General features: G+C 39.4%; 1 protein-coding gene across 2 annotated transcripts in view; it reads left to right on the forward strand.

The window, feature by feature from the left end:
- The first annotated feature begins 3,159 nt into the window (after positions 1–3,159).
- HORMAD1 (HORMA domain containing 1) overlaps positions 3,160–16,745 on the forward strand; it is a 70,572-nt gene continuing 56,986 nt past the window's right edge. For both annotated transcript variants that reach the window (XM_070077738.1, XM_070077739.1), the window contains exons 1-9: positions 3,160–3,310; positions 4,710–4,772; positions 5,419–5,563; positions 7,822–7,885; positions 8,907–8,943; positions 10,535–10,555; positions 10,809–10,835; positions 15,238–15,305; positions 15,752–15,897. In XM_070077738.1, the coding sequence (XP_069933839.1) occupies positions 4,740–4,772; positions 5,419–5,563; positions 7,822–7,885; positions 8,907–8,943; positions 10,535–10,555; positions 10,809–10,835; positions 15,238–15,305; positions 15,752–15,897 (541 nt within the window). In that variant the 5' untranslated portion in view covers positions 3,160–3,310; positions 4,710–4,739. The remainder of the gene's footprint in view (positions 3,311–4,709; positions 4,773–5,418; positions 5,564–7,821; positions 7,886–8,906; positions 8,944–10,534; positions 10,556–10,808; positions 10,836–15,237; positions 15,306–15,751; positions 15,898–16,745) is intronic.

A 16,745-nucleotide genomic window follows, 5' to 3' on the forward strand; every position in this document is an offset into this window, starting at 1 on the left:
AGAGAGACAAGTGTTCAGGAGCAGGTGCTTTTAAAACTTTGCCTGGTTTTGGATTGGCCCAACTTCAGCTGTTGCGGCCATTTGGGAAGTGAACTAGAAGATGGAAAATCTCTGTCTCTGCCTCTCTCTCTCTAACTCTGCCTTTCAAATAAATAAATAAATAAATAATTTTTTTGGTAAAAGGACCGTCTGTTTTTAAACACTTTGGAAGAATTGTAATGATCAACAATTTAATATACTACCTAGTTAAAATTATTTTTACCTAGTTATCAACAAGCTGACCAAAACTTTTTTGGAAGGAATAATTAAAATAATCTGAATAAAACAACACAAGTGAATTTATTTTCAAAATATTTAACTACATGTTTTTATGAAAAATTATTTGAGAGAGAAAGAGAAGGGTGGTGTGTGTGTGCGCACATGCGTGTGTGAGAATGCTCCCATCCACTGGTTCACTCCTCAAATGTCTGCGAAGGCCTGGGGCAAGCCAGGCCCAACGTCAGGAGCTGGGAACTCAAGCCAGGTCTCCCACAAAGGTGACAGGAACCCCTGTCACCATCACTGCACTACCTCCCAGGGTTTGCATTAGCAGAAAGCTATGGCGTCAGGAGCTGGGGGTAAGTATCAAATCTGGGCACAACAATATGGTTTGTGGGGTATTAATATGGTTTGTGATCAAACACCTGCCTCCCACTACTGCTACTCATATTTCTATCTAATTCAGGTGGATCTTCCTCACAACTTCTCTCCATTAGTACATGGATCTGAACAAGCAGCAGGAACTTTGAACTTTATAATTTCATACCTACGACATGAAAATTGCCTGGGATGATATTAAAATGCCTAAACTGATCTTAAACTAATTTCACTATCTCTGGCTCCTTCTCCATAAGTAGCACATTCTAAAGAATAAGAATGGTTAAATGTTAAAAAAAAAAAATAAAGATGGTCATAGGTTCAAAATGGTTAAATGTAAAAAAAGGTGGCCCCTATGACCTGCAATGCCAGCATCTTATATGGGTGCCTGTTTGTGTCCTTGCTGCTCCACTTCTGATCCAGTTCCCTGCTAATGGCCTGGGAAAGCAGCGGAAGATGGCCCAAGTGTTGGGGTACCTACCCCCAATGTGGGAGACCCTAATGAAGCTTTTGGCTCCTGTCTCCTGGCTTTAGCTTGGTCCAGTGCTGACCACTGTGACCATCTGGGGAGTGAACCAGTAGATGGAAGATCTCTGTCTCTCCCTCTCTAACTATGATTAAAAAAAAAAAAAAAAAAGGACCATAATACAGTAACACAAGACTATCATCAGAAATATAAAGAAATAAAGAAATGCTACGTTAAAAGGTATGAGAGTACTTCAAAAAGTTCATGGAAAATTGAATTAAAAGTTATGTTTATTTTTCTGGGAAAAATTTTGAAATCAATTTATTCTGGTATCTACTTTCATGTTTCTAATATATTTGTATTGCCATTTTTTGTCTTAATGACTTTAGATGACTTCTATTAGACTTCATATGTGGTAGTTGAAGTTTCAGATCTCCTGCACCAACACCACACGTTTCTTCACGCCCATCCTCAAAATACAGTTAGTTAGTGATGGCCAGTGCCACGGCTCAATAGGCTAATCCTCTGCCTGCAGTGCCGGCACCCAGAGTTCTAATCCCAGTCAGGGCGCCGGATTCTGTCCTGGTTGTTCCTCCTCCAGTCCAGCTCTCTGCTGTGGCCCGGGAAGGCAGTGGAGGATGGCCCAAGTGCTTGGGCCCTGCACCCTATGGGAGACCAGGAGAAGCATCTGGCTCCTGGCTTTGGATCAGCGCGGTGTGATGGCCGCAGCGTGCTGCCGGAGTGGCCGTTGCGGGGTGAACCAACGGCAAAGGAAGACCTTTCTCTCTGTCTCTCTCTCTGTCTACTCTGCATTTCAAAAAAAAAAAAAAAAATACAGTTAGTGATATAGTTAAAGCATTAGTTAATGATTGCATTATTATGATTCTAAATCAAAGCTGAACTTTCTCTTTTTTTGCAGCTGTCAATGGATCAAATAAATTTAATATACAGTACTATATCATAAATTTAACATGTCATTTATTTATTTGAGAGGGAGAGTTACAGACAGTGAGAGGGAGAGACAGAGAAAGGTCTTCCTTCCATTGGTTCACCCCCAAAATGGCCACAAAGGCTGGAGCTGCGCCGATCCAAAGCCAGGAGCCAGGTGCTTCCTCCTGGTCTCCCACATGGGTGCAGGGGCCCAAGAACTTGGGCCATCTTCTGCTGCTTTCCCAGGCCACAGCAGACAGCTGGATTGGAAGAGGGGCAGCCGGGACTAAAACCAGCACCCACATGGGATGTCAGCGCCACAGGTGGAGGATTAACCTACTGTGCTATGGCGCAGACCCAACATGTCATTTTAAGGTGGTGTAGCAGTCCCTTTGCCAACACTGAAATTTGTTATGATCTGGGGAAACCAACTTTTCCTGGGCCTGTTTTCTCATCTCTAAAATAGGGGTAACATCTGTATCTTCCTTACAAGGTTCTTGGTGGAACAAAAGTAATAAGATATTGAACGTAAAATCCCTTTGTAAACTTGAAATTTGAAAAAAAAAAAGATAAAATAATTATTAAAGATTTCACTATTTTTGATCCTGAAAACAGAGTATTAATCTTCATTCTTCTCCTAATTGAATGACTGACAAACCTTTTCATATCTTTTCATTTCTCCATAATGAAGACTTATCAAGGTTTGTGAATGTTCCAAATATACACACAACTTACTTGAATATATAATAATCTGTAAACTAAGAAGCTTGTACTAATGGAAAATCTCCAACAGCCTACTCAGATTTTATTTTACTTCTACATGAGGCATAAATTACTTTGAAAGTCACGCATTGTCCTCCCAGACATAACACATAAAAATATCTAGGTGAGAGACCACTAGAGCAGCTTGCTTAGTGACAAAGACATAGGAAGCTGGAAGTCGGAATGCATATGTGATATAGCCACAGCAAAATCCTAACAAATAATGTCAGAAAGCAATCAAAATTAATATGACGAAGTAAATGGCGGCAAAACTTCCATCACTGCAGCAACGCTACGTAAAAGAGACGGCGGCCCACGTGCCACTGAACCACACCTCGCCTCTTTTCTGAGGTTCCCGGCAAGCCTTGCGCTTCTTCACGCGGGAAAGGCGACGTCGGCGGCGCGTCGGAAGGCCGCACGAGCGACCGTTGACGGAATGCGCATGCGCGTCAAGCCGAGCCGCGTGCCGCGTCGTGCCTCTCCTCTGGTTGTGGGCGCCGGTCCTTCAGACTTTACGTAATATATAAGGGGTCTTACTGTGTTTTCTTTTTAATCTCATATTTTTTAAAATCACCTTCTGTCCAATGTTTCTTAAGGGCTTAATGATGAATCACTTGGGAAAAAATATGTAACTTCTTATTTTCCAGGAAAGGTTCCTCAGACAGGGTTCCCGCTATTGGCTAGGCCAGGCGTGTGTGTGTGTGTGTGTGTGTGTGTGTGTGTGTGTGTGTGTGTGTGTGAAAAAGAGCCGGGAGGCAGCGGTCAGCGCCCCCCCCCCCCCGGAAAAGGGGGCGTGCGGGGCGCCCGAAGGCGCGCCGTCGCCACCTCCCTCGAGCCCCGTCCCAGACCCGGGGACCCTGCCCGGGCAGGGCCGCGGAGGAGGCGCGACGCCGGCGAGAAGAGGGGCGCGGAGGGCCGGGGCTAGGCCAGGCTTTACGGGGCTAAATAAATGAAAACGTTTCCGTTAGATTACTTCTGGGAATCTTCCCGTTTAATTTTCTGACTAGAAAAAGTGAAATTGGGACAAAAACATTGAAAGTTACATTAGCCTGGCTCACTAGGCTAATCCTCCGCCTGCGGCGCCGGCACACCGGGTTCTAGTCCTGGTCGGGGCGCCAGATTCTGTCCCGGTTGCCCCTCTTCCAGGCCAGCTCTCTGCTGTGGCCAGGGAGTGCAGTGGAGGATGGCCCAGGTGCTTGGGCCCTGCACCCCATGGGAGACCAGGAAAAGCACCTGGCTCCTGGCTCCTGGCTCCTGCCATCGGATCAGCGCAACGCGCCGGCCGCAGCGGCCATTGGAGGGTGAACCAACGGCAAAAGGAAGACCTTTCTCTCTCTCTCTCTCTCTCTCTCTCTCACTGTCCAATCTGCCTCTCAAAAAATAAATAAAAAAGAAAGTTACATTAGCCTATGAAGGTTATAATAGAGAAACAGAATCAGGCATAAAAATATATTCTGTTTCTCTTTTATGCCTATTACACTAAGTAGACAGTATTTAGAGCCAGAGCCATGATATAGTTCAGGTAAGGAAGTTACCAGATCCATTTATTTTGAAACTACAATTAAAAAAAAAATTTTTTTTAAGGAGTTGGAAGAGTTTGCTGTGAGCAGATTTTTGTTGCTTTATGCCTATGATGCTGTCGTTCTTTGAATACTGTAGAGTGGAGAAAACTAGGAAGGTGGTGTTTTCTTGAAAAGTTCTCCTGAAGAGTTCTTAATAACCCATCTGTGTGAGGCACGCTAGTCAAAGGCCTTCAAATAGGATGTACAACCATATGGGTCATTATGTTTCTGAAAATTCCATTGGAAGTAAAAAAATGCTCATATTTATTCATCTAAAATTCTTTGTACTACACTAGCACGTTAGAGATTTAAGAAGTTCAGATCTGAAGTTAAAGCTACTGTTTGTGTTGAAGGTTGAATTAAAGAAAATATTTTATCAGAAGATGGCCACTGCACAGTTGCAGAGGACTCCCACGGTATGATTGCCTGTATTTTATTTAATTTAATATTTAGCAGATTTTATGCTTTTCTTGAAGTCTTAATTACTTTTATATCTGAAAGTTAGAATCAAGTGTTTGAGGCTTTAATGACATCAGGAAACTCCATGTTTTGAGAAATAAAAATATTTGCTAAACTTTTGAAATAATGGAGATTTCTACCAGATGTTAAATTGCTGGTTCAAGTTAGTTTACAGTTGGTATTAATGAATGCTATTCTATTGCTTTGATGAATTTACTCATAGCAGACCCCCAGATGATGAATGTCTGTGATTCAGAGACAGAGATAAAATTATTATCTTTGTATAACATCTTGCATTATAGTTAACCTCTTTTGAAGCAACCCATGAAGTGACAAAAGAGAAAATCAGTGTTATCTATCCATATATTACACATAGACAGTAAATCTGCAAGGGCATTCTTAAGTACTTACACATTATCTTTGGGCTTCACCCTAGAAACAGCTTCACATTTTAGAAGCCATCCTGACTTTCTGGGGGTTTATAACCACCATGCAGAGTTCTTTGGGATAGTACTATGCATACACAAAATTGGATTTGTTTTCTGTCCAAAGGAATTTTATATTTGATAAATATAAGATGTTTTAATTCTTCTTGAATTTTAGAGTGCAGTGATATTTCCTAATAAGATAACAAATGAGCAGCAATCTTTGATGTTAGTGAAGCGGCTCCTAGCAATTTCAATATCCTGCATCACGTACTTGAGAGGAATATTTCCAGAATGTGCTTATGGAACAAGATATCTAGATGGTAATATAATATTTACTTTAAAACTTTAAAACGTTAATTTTATTTTGCCTTGCTCTACAGCTATAAGTTTTGACTTTTAAGATTGTGATTTTTAGTAGCAATTTTTAAGTAAATCATGTACCTGGCAGTTTACTTCCTCAAAGTGTACTATTCAATGATTTTTAATATAGTCACAAAGTGTGCAACCATCATCACAATCAATTTTAGAACAGTTTCATCACTCTACAAAGAAACCCAATATCCATTACAGCCCACTTCCTCCCGAACTTCCCAGTCCTAGGCATTAAACTTTTTATTTCTATGGTTTTACCTTTTCTGGACATTTCGTATATAGGAATCATACAATATGTGGTCTTTTGTGACTGGCTTTTTTTTTTAAGATTTTATTTATTCTTTTGAGTGGTAGCATTACAGATAGAGATCTTCCATCTGCTGGTTCATTCCCCAAATTTCTGCAACAGCCAATGCTGGGCCAAGCCAAAGTCAAGATCCAGGAGCTTCTTCCAGATCTCTCACACTGTGCAGGGGCCCAACCACTTGGGCCTTCTTCCACTGCATTCCCAGACCATAGACAGAGAGCTGGATCAGAAGAGGAGTAGCAGGGACGCGAACTGGCACCCCTGTGGAATGCCAGTGCCGTTGGCAGAGGCTTAACCTACTATGCCACAGCACCGTCCCCATGGCTTCTTTCAGTTAGTATATAGTATTTTCAAGGTTTCTCCAAGTTGTAGTACAGATTAGTACTTTCTGTTTCATTGCTGACTAATGTTCCATTTTATGTCTGTACCACATTTTAGTTATCCATTTATCTGTTGATGAACATTTAGGTTGTTTCCTCTCTTTGGCTACTATGTATAATGCCACATTTATGAACATTTATCTGTTGATGAACATTTAGGTTGTTTCCTCTCTTTGGCTACTATGTATAATGCCACATTTATGTACAAGGTTTTGTTTGTATTTCTTATTCTGAGAATCAGAAAAGGAGAGATTTAAACAGCCAGCCAACCAGAGTTCCCATCTGCTGGTTTACTGCCCAGATGCCCACAACAGCTGGAGTTGGGCCAGGCAAAGCTAAGAATCAGTCTGGTTCTCCCATGTGAGTTGCTCAGATTCAACTTCTTTCACCATCCCCTGCTGCCTCTCAGAGTTTGCTTTAGCAGGGAGCTGGAATCAGGAGCAGAGCTGGGACTCAAACCCAGGCATTCTGATAAGGATTGTGGGTGGTGTCCCAAATGGCATCTTAATTGCTAAGCTAAATGCCTGCCTCTAAATGTTTTTTCTTTTCTCTCTAAGTATATTGAATACCTTTGAAAGTATTTGCTTGTAAAATTGTCTCTCAGTTTCTCATTTAAGTTTCACCTTATATTACACTTACAATGAAGTAAATAGATAAAAACATCCTGTTCTTTATAACTTTGTACAGTGCTATTATATGTTTTTGTGCTATTTTAAGGAAATAAAAATAATATAGACAGTTTATACTACAATAACAGCTAATTTCCAGAAATAAAATATGTGTATAATATTATGTACAGACAATGTGCTGGGAGAAATGTTAAGTGTTACATGTTGCTTCTTTGAAAAGCTCTTTGTCTTTGATAGCCAGATCATTTCTTGACTTTTTACATTTGTTTTATTGAAATAAAAGTCCATAGCAAACATTCTAAGACTCTTGAATAATGATGGCATGAAAGCATTGTATGCAATTTAAAATTTATTTATTTATATTTATTTGAAAGAGAGACAGAATTAGACAGAGAGGCAGAGACCTCCTGTTTACAGATTCACTCTCCAGATGCCTGCAACAGCTGAAGCTGGGCCAGGCTAAGACAGGAACCAGGAATTCAACCAAGGTCTTACACATGGATGTCAGGAATCCAACTGCTTGAACCCTCACCTGCTGCTTCCCATTGTATGAGCAGAGCAGGGACTTGAACCAAGGCACTCTGATATGGGGTACAGATGTCTCTAGCAGTCTTAACCATTATGCCAAATGCCCACCCTGTATCCAATTTTATATTCTATAATCTTTAAAAATGAAAATTTTTCTACTCATAAACTGACATCTTAATCATTATGAAGCATTTTATAATAAGGGTAAATAACTTATCTTTCCTTAATTAGATTAATAATACCTATGATCTATGCATGGTCATTAATAATGTAACTGTAATACCTGGCTGAGGAAAATAATCTTTCCAAATTTCTAGTTTACTGTTTTTGAGTAACTGTTTATTTCATCATTTTGTGTTTAGATATTTGTGTCAAAATTCTGAGGGAAGATAAAAATTGTCCAGGGTCTTCACAACTAGTGAAGTGGTAAGTAAAAGAATACTTAAAGATAGAAAAAAAATGTATAACCAACTTTTAAAATTTAATTTTTTTTAAGATTTATTTTATTTATTTGAAAGGCAGAGTTAGAGAGAGCAAGAGAGACAGACAGAATTATCTTCCATTCACTAGTTCACTATCTAAATGGCCCCAGTGGCCAAAGCTGGGCCAGGGAAGCCAGAAGCCAAGAACTTCATCCAGGTCTTGCATAAGCATGCAGAGGCTTGGGGAATTGGGCCATCTTCTGTTGCTTTCCCAGGTGCATTAGCAGGGAGCTGGATAGAAAGTGGAGCAGCCAGGACTTGAACCAGCACCCATTTGGGATTCTGGTGTTACAGGCAGTGACTTAACCCACTGCGCCACAAGGCCAGCCTCTAACCAACTTTTAATGATTCATCTTTTAATGTTGAATACCATTTTTGTAAGTTTGAATTTTTTCATTAAAAGTTGTCCTTTTTTCTGTGTTCTGTGTGAACAGGTTTCATTTACCTATTATTACTCCCCATAAATAGTTGTCTAATATTTTATATTTTCTCTTCCATCCCCTATCATTTTATATATTTTTGAAGATTTATTTGTATTTGAAAGAATAATAGAAAGATCTTCCATCTGCTTGCTCACACCCAAATAGCTACAATGCCCAGGGCGGGGCCAGGCCAAAGGCAGGAGCCAGGAACTCCACCCAGGTCTCCCAAATGGGTGGCAGGAACCCACATACTTGGGCCATCTTCCACCATCCTCCCAAGTGCATTGGCAGGGAATTGGAATGGAAGTGGAACAGTGAGGACTCAAACTGATGCTCTGATACGGCCTGCCAGCATTGCAGGCTGTAGCTTACCTTGCTGTGCCACAATGCTGGCCTCATCATTTTATATTTCTACCATATTCTTTTTTGTTTTAATATAGGTAATAAAATGTTTTGTGTTATTTAGCAATGTGACTATGGAGATTTATGAAAGGTTTATTTCTGAACATACTATTCTAAAAAGAATCCTTGAATTTTTTTTAGGATGCTGGGATGTTATGATGCTTTACAGAAGAAATATGTAAGTTTTTCAATCTCTTTATTCTTTTTTCTATAGTTTCTATTGTACAAGCCTTAAAAGAATTACCATGTAATAAAACATTAATTTAAACTAACTTGGGCAAAGGTCAGTCTGTATTACTGAAAAGTCTGAAAATTTTAAAGCCTAATATTCAACTCATTTAAAGCTAATGAAATTAATACTAAACAGATTTTTCTCAAGCTAGTTTTGGTTAATTAGTACTCATTTGTATTAATAACATGTTAACTTATTAAAAATTAATGAATTTAAAAGTCTTACAAAATAATTCATTCTTGGTTTCACATGCCTTCTGCAATTTTTATTGTACAATGTTTATACTAATAATTTTTTTTATTTGAGAGGCAGAGAGAGCTCCTGTCTACTGGTTCACTCCCTAAATGCCTGCATTGGCTGGGGCTGGGTTAGGACTGGAAATTATAGATGGGAACACAATCTAGGTCTCCCACACAGGTAGCAGGAGTCCAGTTATTTACTCTAGCTATTTTTCTTTCTTTCTTTTTTTTTTTAAATATTTATTTGTTTACTTGAAAGTCACAGTTACACAGAAGGAGAGGCAGAGAGAGAGAGAGAGAGGGAAAGAGAGAGAGAGATCTTTCATCCACTGGTTCACTCCCCAATTGGCCACAATGGCCATAGCTGCACTGATCCGAAGCCAGGAGCCAGGAGCTTCTTCCGGGTCTCCCATGCAGGTGCAGTGGCCCAAGGAGTTGGGCCACCTTCTACTGCTTTTCCAGGCCATAGTAGAGAGCTGAATGGGAAGTGGAGCGGCTGGGACTCGAACTGGTGCCCATATAGGATGCTGGCACTTCAGGAAGCGGCTTTACCTGCTACACCACAGCGCCAGCCCCCTACTCTAGCTATTACTACTGCCTCCCAGGGTCTGCATTGGCTGAAAGCTGGAGTCAGGACCAGAGTGAGAAGTCAAATGCAGGTATTCTGATGTGGAATGTAGGAGTCTTAGGAAAATAGCACTTAGGCCATTACTGTAGTTCTAGTGAGAAATAACGGTGGCTAAGATCAGGACGGCAGAGGAGGAGATTCAAGTTAGATTTGACAGTAGAACAGTTTGGAATTTGTTCTTAAATTGGTTCTGGAGTGTAAGGAAGAGATCACAATCAAGGATAACTGTTTTTAGCATATCATTTGAGCCAGTGATTTTCTGTTTTTCTGCTATTATGGTCTCCAAAGTCTTTTCCCTTTGTTAAATGCATAGCCTCAAACTCTCTACTTCCTCTGTTTTCAAAATCAGTTCTCATATTGGTAAGTTTTAATGTGCTATTTAATAATATATATTTTCTTTATAACTGGCAGCAATGTCCTATTTGACTAAGTCAATATAGTAAAGTGCTGGCATGAATTTCAGTCCAGTATGTCAAGTAGAAAGATATTTTGGAAATATATAAGCATATCTAAAGTATTGTTTTATAGGCATGATTTGAAGTCTGTCTTCTGCATTAGTTATTTGTTATTAGAAATATGTGTTGAAATAGGACGAAGAGTTCTTATTATCCATCATGAAAAACTATTTTATAGTATACAAGTAAGAATTTTGTTCTTTGTTGTATTTCAGCTAAGGATGATTGTTCTAGCAGTAAGTATAACTAACTTGCATGTTCTTTTTTTTAAAGACTGTCAAATTCAGTCTTGCTTAATTAAAATGACACTGTTGATTGTCACTCTATTCAAACAGCTGATCATTGGGGGGAAAATAATAAACTAATGTTTTGTGGGTTGTTTTTGTTCTTTGTTTTGCTGAGTTGTTTATAGTTTAGTGTAAACATCCAATTTAATTTTTCTTAACTACTTAGCCTAAAATAATTCAATTGTAAATTATTTTAAAATAGGTTTACACCAATCCAGAAGACCCTCAGGTGAGTGTGCTTTGGTTAGTAAAGAAGCATAAAGCTTTTGATATCAAAAACAACATAGACATATACTAATATTTATGATTTTATCTATGCTTTAATTAGCATACTGTTCATATGTTTTCATGCTTGAATCTCACAAAACTCTTCTGAAGTAAAGCAAGACTTACATCTTGAAACAGATTAATACAACAAGAGAGATTATGTAACTGATACTAGGCAGCAAAGCTTACAAACTGTTAGAAATAATCTAAATCACCCAATTTCTGATTCTTTACAATACTCTTTATCTAGAATTATAAAAGGGCTTGAGTTTAGGGAAAAATGAGAAACTCATCCTTGAACCTTGAATACTCAGTGCAGTTGCATCCACCTGTTCATTTGACAATTATAGGAGATAAGAGAGGATAAGAAAAGAAAGGGAAATTCAGAAACAAGGGAGAAAGATCTATGGAGTGTTTACTCTGTTTAAGTATAAGGCTTTGTTGTTTAAGTATAAGGTTTGTTGTTTTTCTTTTTTTCATTATCTTATTTATTCATCATAATCATTATGAGGTAACTACCATTATTATCTCCACTTCACAGACTAGGAAATCTAGGTACAAGATTTCTTGCCCAAAGTCACAGAGGCACAAGTGACAGAACTAGGATTTGAAACTAGGAAGGACTAGTTCCTGATCTGGGAGACTAATCGTAACACTACAGCTGTTAAAATACAAAGCTTTACTCAGTCATGGAGATGCAGATTTAAATGTATTTAAAACGCGGAAAGAGAAAGAACTAATGCCCATCTATGTAAGCACCGAAATGTAAATAAGACAAAGTATTAAGGTATTTGAGCTTTAGGAAGGCTGGGAATGTGTATTTTCTTTGATACTCAACACTGTACTTAATGTTTAATGTATAATTAATATGTATCATCACAAACTAGATCATTTGGGCAAAGGCTATAAAGTAGTTTATTGCTCAGAAAACTTAGTGATTATTTAGAAAAATATTCATTTTAAAATATGTTCTATAATGCATGTTTCTATCAGTAAATAAGCTATCTTATTGATGCATTAAAAGTATTTATTGAGTGTTTACTGTGTCAGGCACTTTAAGTACTCTGTATAAATTATCCATCATATTTGATAAATATTCACAGCCACTAATGAGATAGGTACTGTCTTTAGCTTTCTTTTTTTAAGATTTATTTATTTACTTATTTGAAAGAATAACAGGGAGAGAGGGAGCTGGTTTACTCCCCAAATGGCCGCAATGTGCAGGGCTGGGCCCAGCAGAAGCCAGGAGCCAGGAGCTTCTTCCAGGTGTCCCACTTGAGTACAGGGACCTAAACACTTGGGCCATTCCCTGCTGCTTTCCCAGGCACATTAGCAGGGAGCTGGATCAGAAGTGGAGCAGCTGGGCCTCAAACTGTTAGCCATATAGGATGCCAGCACTGCAGGCAGTGACTTAACCTGCTACACTGGCCCTCTTCAACTTTTTTAACTGAGGAAAATGAGACTTAGAAGGCTTAAATGGCTTATCTGGTTACAATATAGCAAAAATGTAAGCCCTATGCTTCTATTTTCTGTTGCCATAATTAAATACTAAAGCTGGGTATTTCTAAAGAATAAAAGTTTGGCCGGCGCCGCGGCTCACTAGGCTAATCCTCCGCCTTGCAGCGCCGGCACACCGGGTTCTAGTCCCGGTCGGGGCGCCAGATTCTGTCCCGGTTGCCCCTCTTCCAGGCCAGCTCTCTGCTGTGGCCAGGGAGTGCAGTGGAGGATGGCCAAGTCCTTGGGCCCTGCACCCCATGGGAGACCAGGATAAGTACCTGGCTCCTGCCATCGGATCAGCGCAGCGGCGGCCATTGGAGGATGAACCAACGGCAAAGGAAGACCTTTCTCTCTGTCTCTCTCTCTTACTGTCCACTCTGCCTGTCAAAAAAAAAAAAAAAAAAAAAAAAAAAAAAAAAAAAAAAAAGAATAAAAGCTTATTCATGTCATGGTTCCAGAGGCTGGGTAGTTCAAGATTGAGGGACTGCACTTGATAAGGGTCATTTTGCTGGTGAAGACTACGTGAAGTCCTTAATCAGTGCAGGGCATAATATAGTAACGGGTGCATACAAGAGAAGAGCTAAACTGAGTTTTATAGAAGACCCACTTTTTTTTTTTTTTTTAAGATTTATTTTTATTTGAAAATCAGAATTGCCCAGAGAAAGAAGGAGAGGCAGAGAGAGAAAGAGAGGTCTTCCATCTGCTGGTTCACTCCCCAACTGACCAGAGCTGTGCCAATCCAAAGCCAGGAGCCAGAAGCTTCTTCTAGGTCTCCCACACAGGTGCAGGGGCCCAAGGACTTGGGCCATCTTCTACTGCTTTCCCAGACCATAGCAGGGAGCTGGATCAGAAGTGTAGCAGCCAGGACTCAAACCGGTGCCCATATGGGATGCCAGCACCACAGGCTGGGGCTTTAACCCACTGTGCCACAGGACCAGCCCCCACACCCTTCATTTCCATTTGACTTCTTTAGAATGGCCTTTTCTATTTATATTTCTAATGTTCTGATCATAATGACTTATTTAATCCTTAGAAAGATTTGGGGTCCCTCTTCAGTTTTTTTCTTCTGACCTCTTAACATAGCCACCCTTAGTGCTCTGTTTGTGACATTGTAGACTTTGTGTATCTTGCTTGTCCAAATTCTTTCAGCCTCTACCTGTTAACCAGTTCCAAATCTGCTTCCATGTTTGCAGGTATTTATCATAGTAACAGCCCTACATCTTGTTACCAAATTTCTTTGTTAGTCCATTTTATGCTGCTATAATAATTCCAGGGACTGGGTAATTTTTAAAGGGAGAGATTGACTTCTGATTAGGGCCTTCTTACTGTGTTCCGCCTAATAGTGAAAGGGGGAAGGTCAAGAGAGCACCAGAAATGGGAGGGTTAGAAAGGAAAGGGGCTGAGCTCATCCTTTTATCAGGATCCCATTTCTGCAATAAATAAACTACTCCTATGGTAATTAACCAATTTCCATAATAACAGGATTAATCCATTCAAAACAGCAGTGTCTTTGTGACACAGTCACTTTTTGAAGTCCTACTTCTCAGCTCTTGCTCTGGGAATTAAGTTTCTAACACATGAACTTTTGAGGACACATTCAAATCATAGCACTTAGCTACTCTGGTGAGTAGCTGTGAGTACTCTGTGCTTCCCTTACCTACTTATTAAGGAGTTCTTTATCTGGTATACATAACATATTGCAATGAGTGTAAGAATAAATTTCTCTCCATGGCTGGAGCCATAATTTCCAAACCATGGGAATTAACTAAAAGGGCTTGAAAGTATCCATGTACCATTCGGCACATGCTCCCTTGGACTTACCCCTAATGATCAGGCTAGAAACATGCCATGGGACTCCAAATCCGATTAAGTCAGCAGGTACTAATGCTATCTTACTAGTTGAAGTGATCAGTTTAAGTTAATGATTGATCATAAAGATAGGATTAAGTGTCAAAGGGATCACATAAATAAGACCAGTGTCCACTAATAATAAATGATAGAATTAAAAAGGAGAGAACGACCCAACATGGGAAGCAGGATACACAGCAGACTCATAGAATGGCAAATGCCCTAACAGCATTCAGGCCTCAGAATCAGCCCTTGGGACGTTCGGATCTGGCTAAAAAGCCCGTGAGAGTTTCTCAGGCATGGAAAGCCAAGACACTGTGGCAAAAAAAATGACCTAAATAAAAGATCTCTGTGAATGAGATCCCAGTGGAAAGAACGGGCCATCAAATAAAGAGGTACCTTTCTCTGAAGGGAGGAGAGAACTTCCACTTTGATTATGGCCTTGTCTAAATAAGGTCAGAGTTTGTGAACTCAAGAGGCTTTCATAGCCTTGGCAGCTCATGACAAGAGCCTCGGGTGATTACTGATGTCATAAATAAGAGTGTCAAATGTTAAATCAACAACAGGAGTCACTGTGCACTTACTCCCCACGTAGGATCTCTGTCCTTAATGTGTTATACTATGAGAATTAACGGTAAAACTTTCAGTACTTTCTACTTTGTGTGTCTGTGTGAGTGTAAATTGTTAAAATCTTTACTTAGTATATAATAAGTTGATCTTCTGTATATAATTAAAAATAAATATTAATGAAGAATGGGATGGGAGAGGGAGTAGGAGATGGGATGGTTTGCAGGTGGAGGGTGGTTATGGGGGGAAAACTGCTATAATCTAAAAGTTGTACTTTCAAAATTTATATTTATTAAATAAAAGTTTTCTAAAAAAAATCCATGTACCAATATAGATTAGCATGAGAGAAAAAAATTATGGGCACATATGAAGAGTTATACAAAAGCAATACCTAATTATTTTTCAGCCAGTACTATATATCAGATATATAACTGCACTGTTTTCTATTTAAGGCAATTTCAGAATGTTACCAATTTAAATTCAAGTACACCAGTAATGGACCAATCATGGACTTCTTAAGGTATTATTCTCTTTGTGTTACAGATTAGCATTTATTCATTAATGCTATATAGCAAAACTTCAGGATTAATTCAAAAATCCTGAAATATTCCAAATTAGCCATAAAGATATAGCTATATAAAATGGAGTGGTAGCTTGGAGAAGTTGCAAGCCAGAATTTTGTGGCTAATTATGTACCATTTGACTTATGGAAACCTAATTTTAATGATTAGAAATATAATTTAAATCCATTTGTTTCCTTTAGATATCTTATAAAATTCATATTAATCTTATTTATGTAAGATTAGGTTTTGCTTTAGAATAGTAATTAAAAATTTCATAATAATGACATTAAAACACAATGCATATAAAAAGAATAGTAATCAAATACTTGAAAAATGAAGTTATGATATTAAAATCCACAGTTTTCAGGAAGGATATTAATGTGTTATTCTCTTCTATTGAAAGCCAAAACAATAAATCTAGCACATCACCTGCTGATACCAAGAAAGCAAGTATTCTCCTCATTCGGAAGATTTATATTCTAATGCAAAATCTTGGACCTTTACCTAATGATGTTTGTTTGACCATGAAACTCTTTTACTATGATGAAGGTACATCCTGTTTCAGTTGATATCTTTATTTTTTTTTTTTAAGATTTTATTTATTAGGGCTGATGCTGTGGCATAGTGAGTAAAGCCACCCCTTGCAGTGCCAGCATCCCATATGAGCACCGGTTTGAGTCCCAGCTGCTCCACTTCCGATCCAGCTCTCTGCTATATCCTGGGAAAGCAATGGAAGATGGCCCAAATGCTCAGGCCCCTGCACCCATGTAGGAGACCCCAAGAAGCTCCTGGCTCCTGGCTTCGAATTGACCCAGCTCTGACCATTGCAGCCATTTGGGGAGTGAACCAGGGGATGAAAGACCTCTCTGACTCTCTGCCCTCTCTGTAACTCTGCCTTTCAGATAAATAAATAAATATTTTTTAAAAAGACTTTATTTATTTGAAAGGCAGAATTACAGACAAAGAGAGGGAGAGACAAGAGAGAGAGGTCTTGGGGCCAGCGCTGTGGTGTGGGTAAAGCTGCTGCCTGTAGTGCTGGCATTCCATGTGGGCACCAGTTTGAGTCCCAGCTGCTCCACTTCGATCCAGCTCTCTGCTATGGCCTGGGAAAGCAGTAGAGGATGATCCAAGTCCTTGGGCCCTTGTACTTGCATGGGAGACCTGAAGAAGCTCCAGGCTCCTGGCTTCAGATCAGTGCAGCTCCGGCTGTTGCAGCCAATTGGGAGTAAACCAGCAGATGGAACACTTTTCTCTCTCTCCTTGCCTCTCCTCCTCTCTCTGTGTAACTCTTTCAAATAAATAAATAAATCTTTAAAAAAAATAAAAAAGAAGAAGAGAGGTCTTTCCTCCACTGGTTCATTCCGAAAATGGCTGCAGCAGCCATTAGCTTCTTCCAG

Source organism: Oryctolagus cuniculus, chromosome 7 (genome assembly GCF_964237555.1).
Source record: "Oryctolagus cuniculus chromosome 7, mOryCun1.1, whole genome shotgun sequence".
Lineage (NCBI taxonomy): Eukaryota > Metazoa > Chordata > Mammalia > Lagomorpha > Leporidae > Oryctolagus > Oryctolagus cuniculus.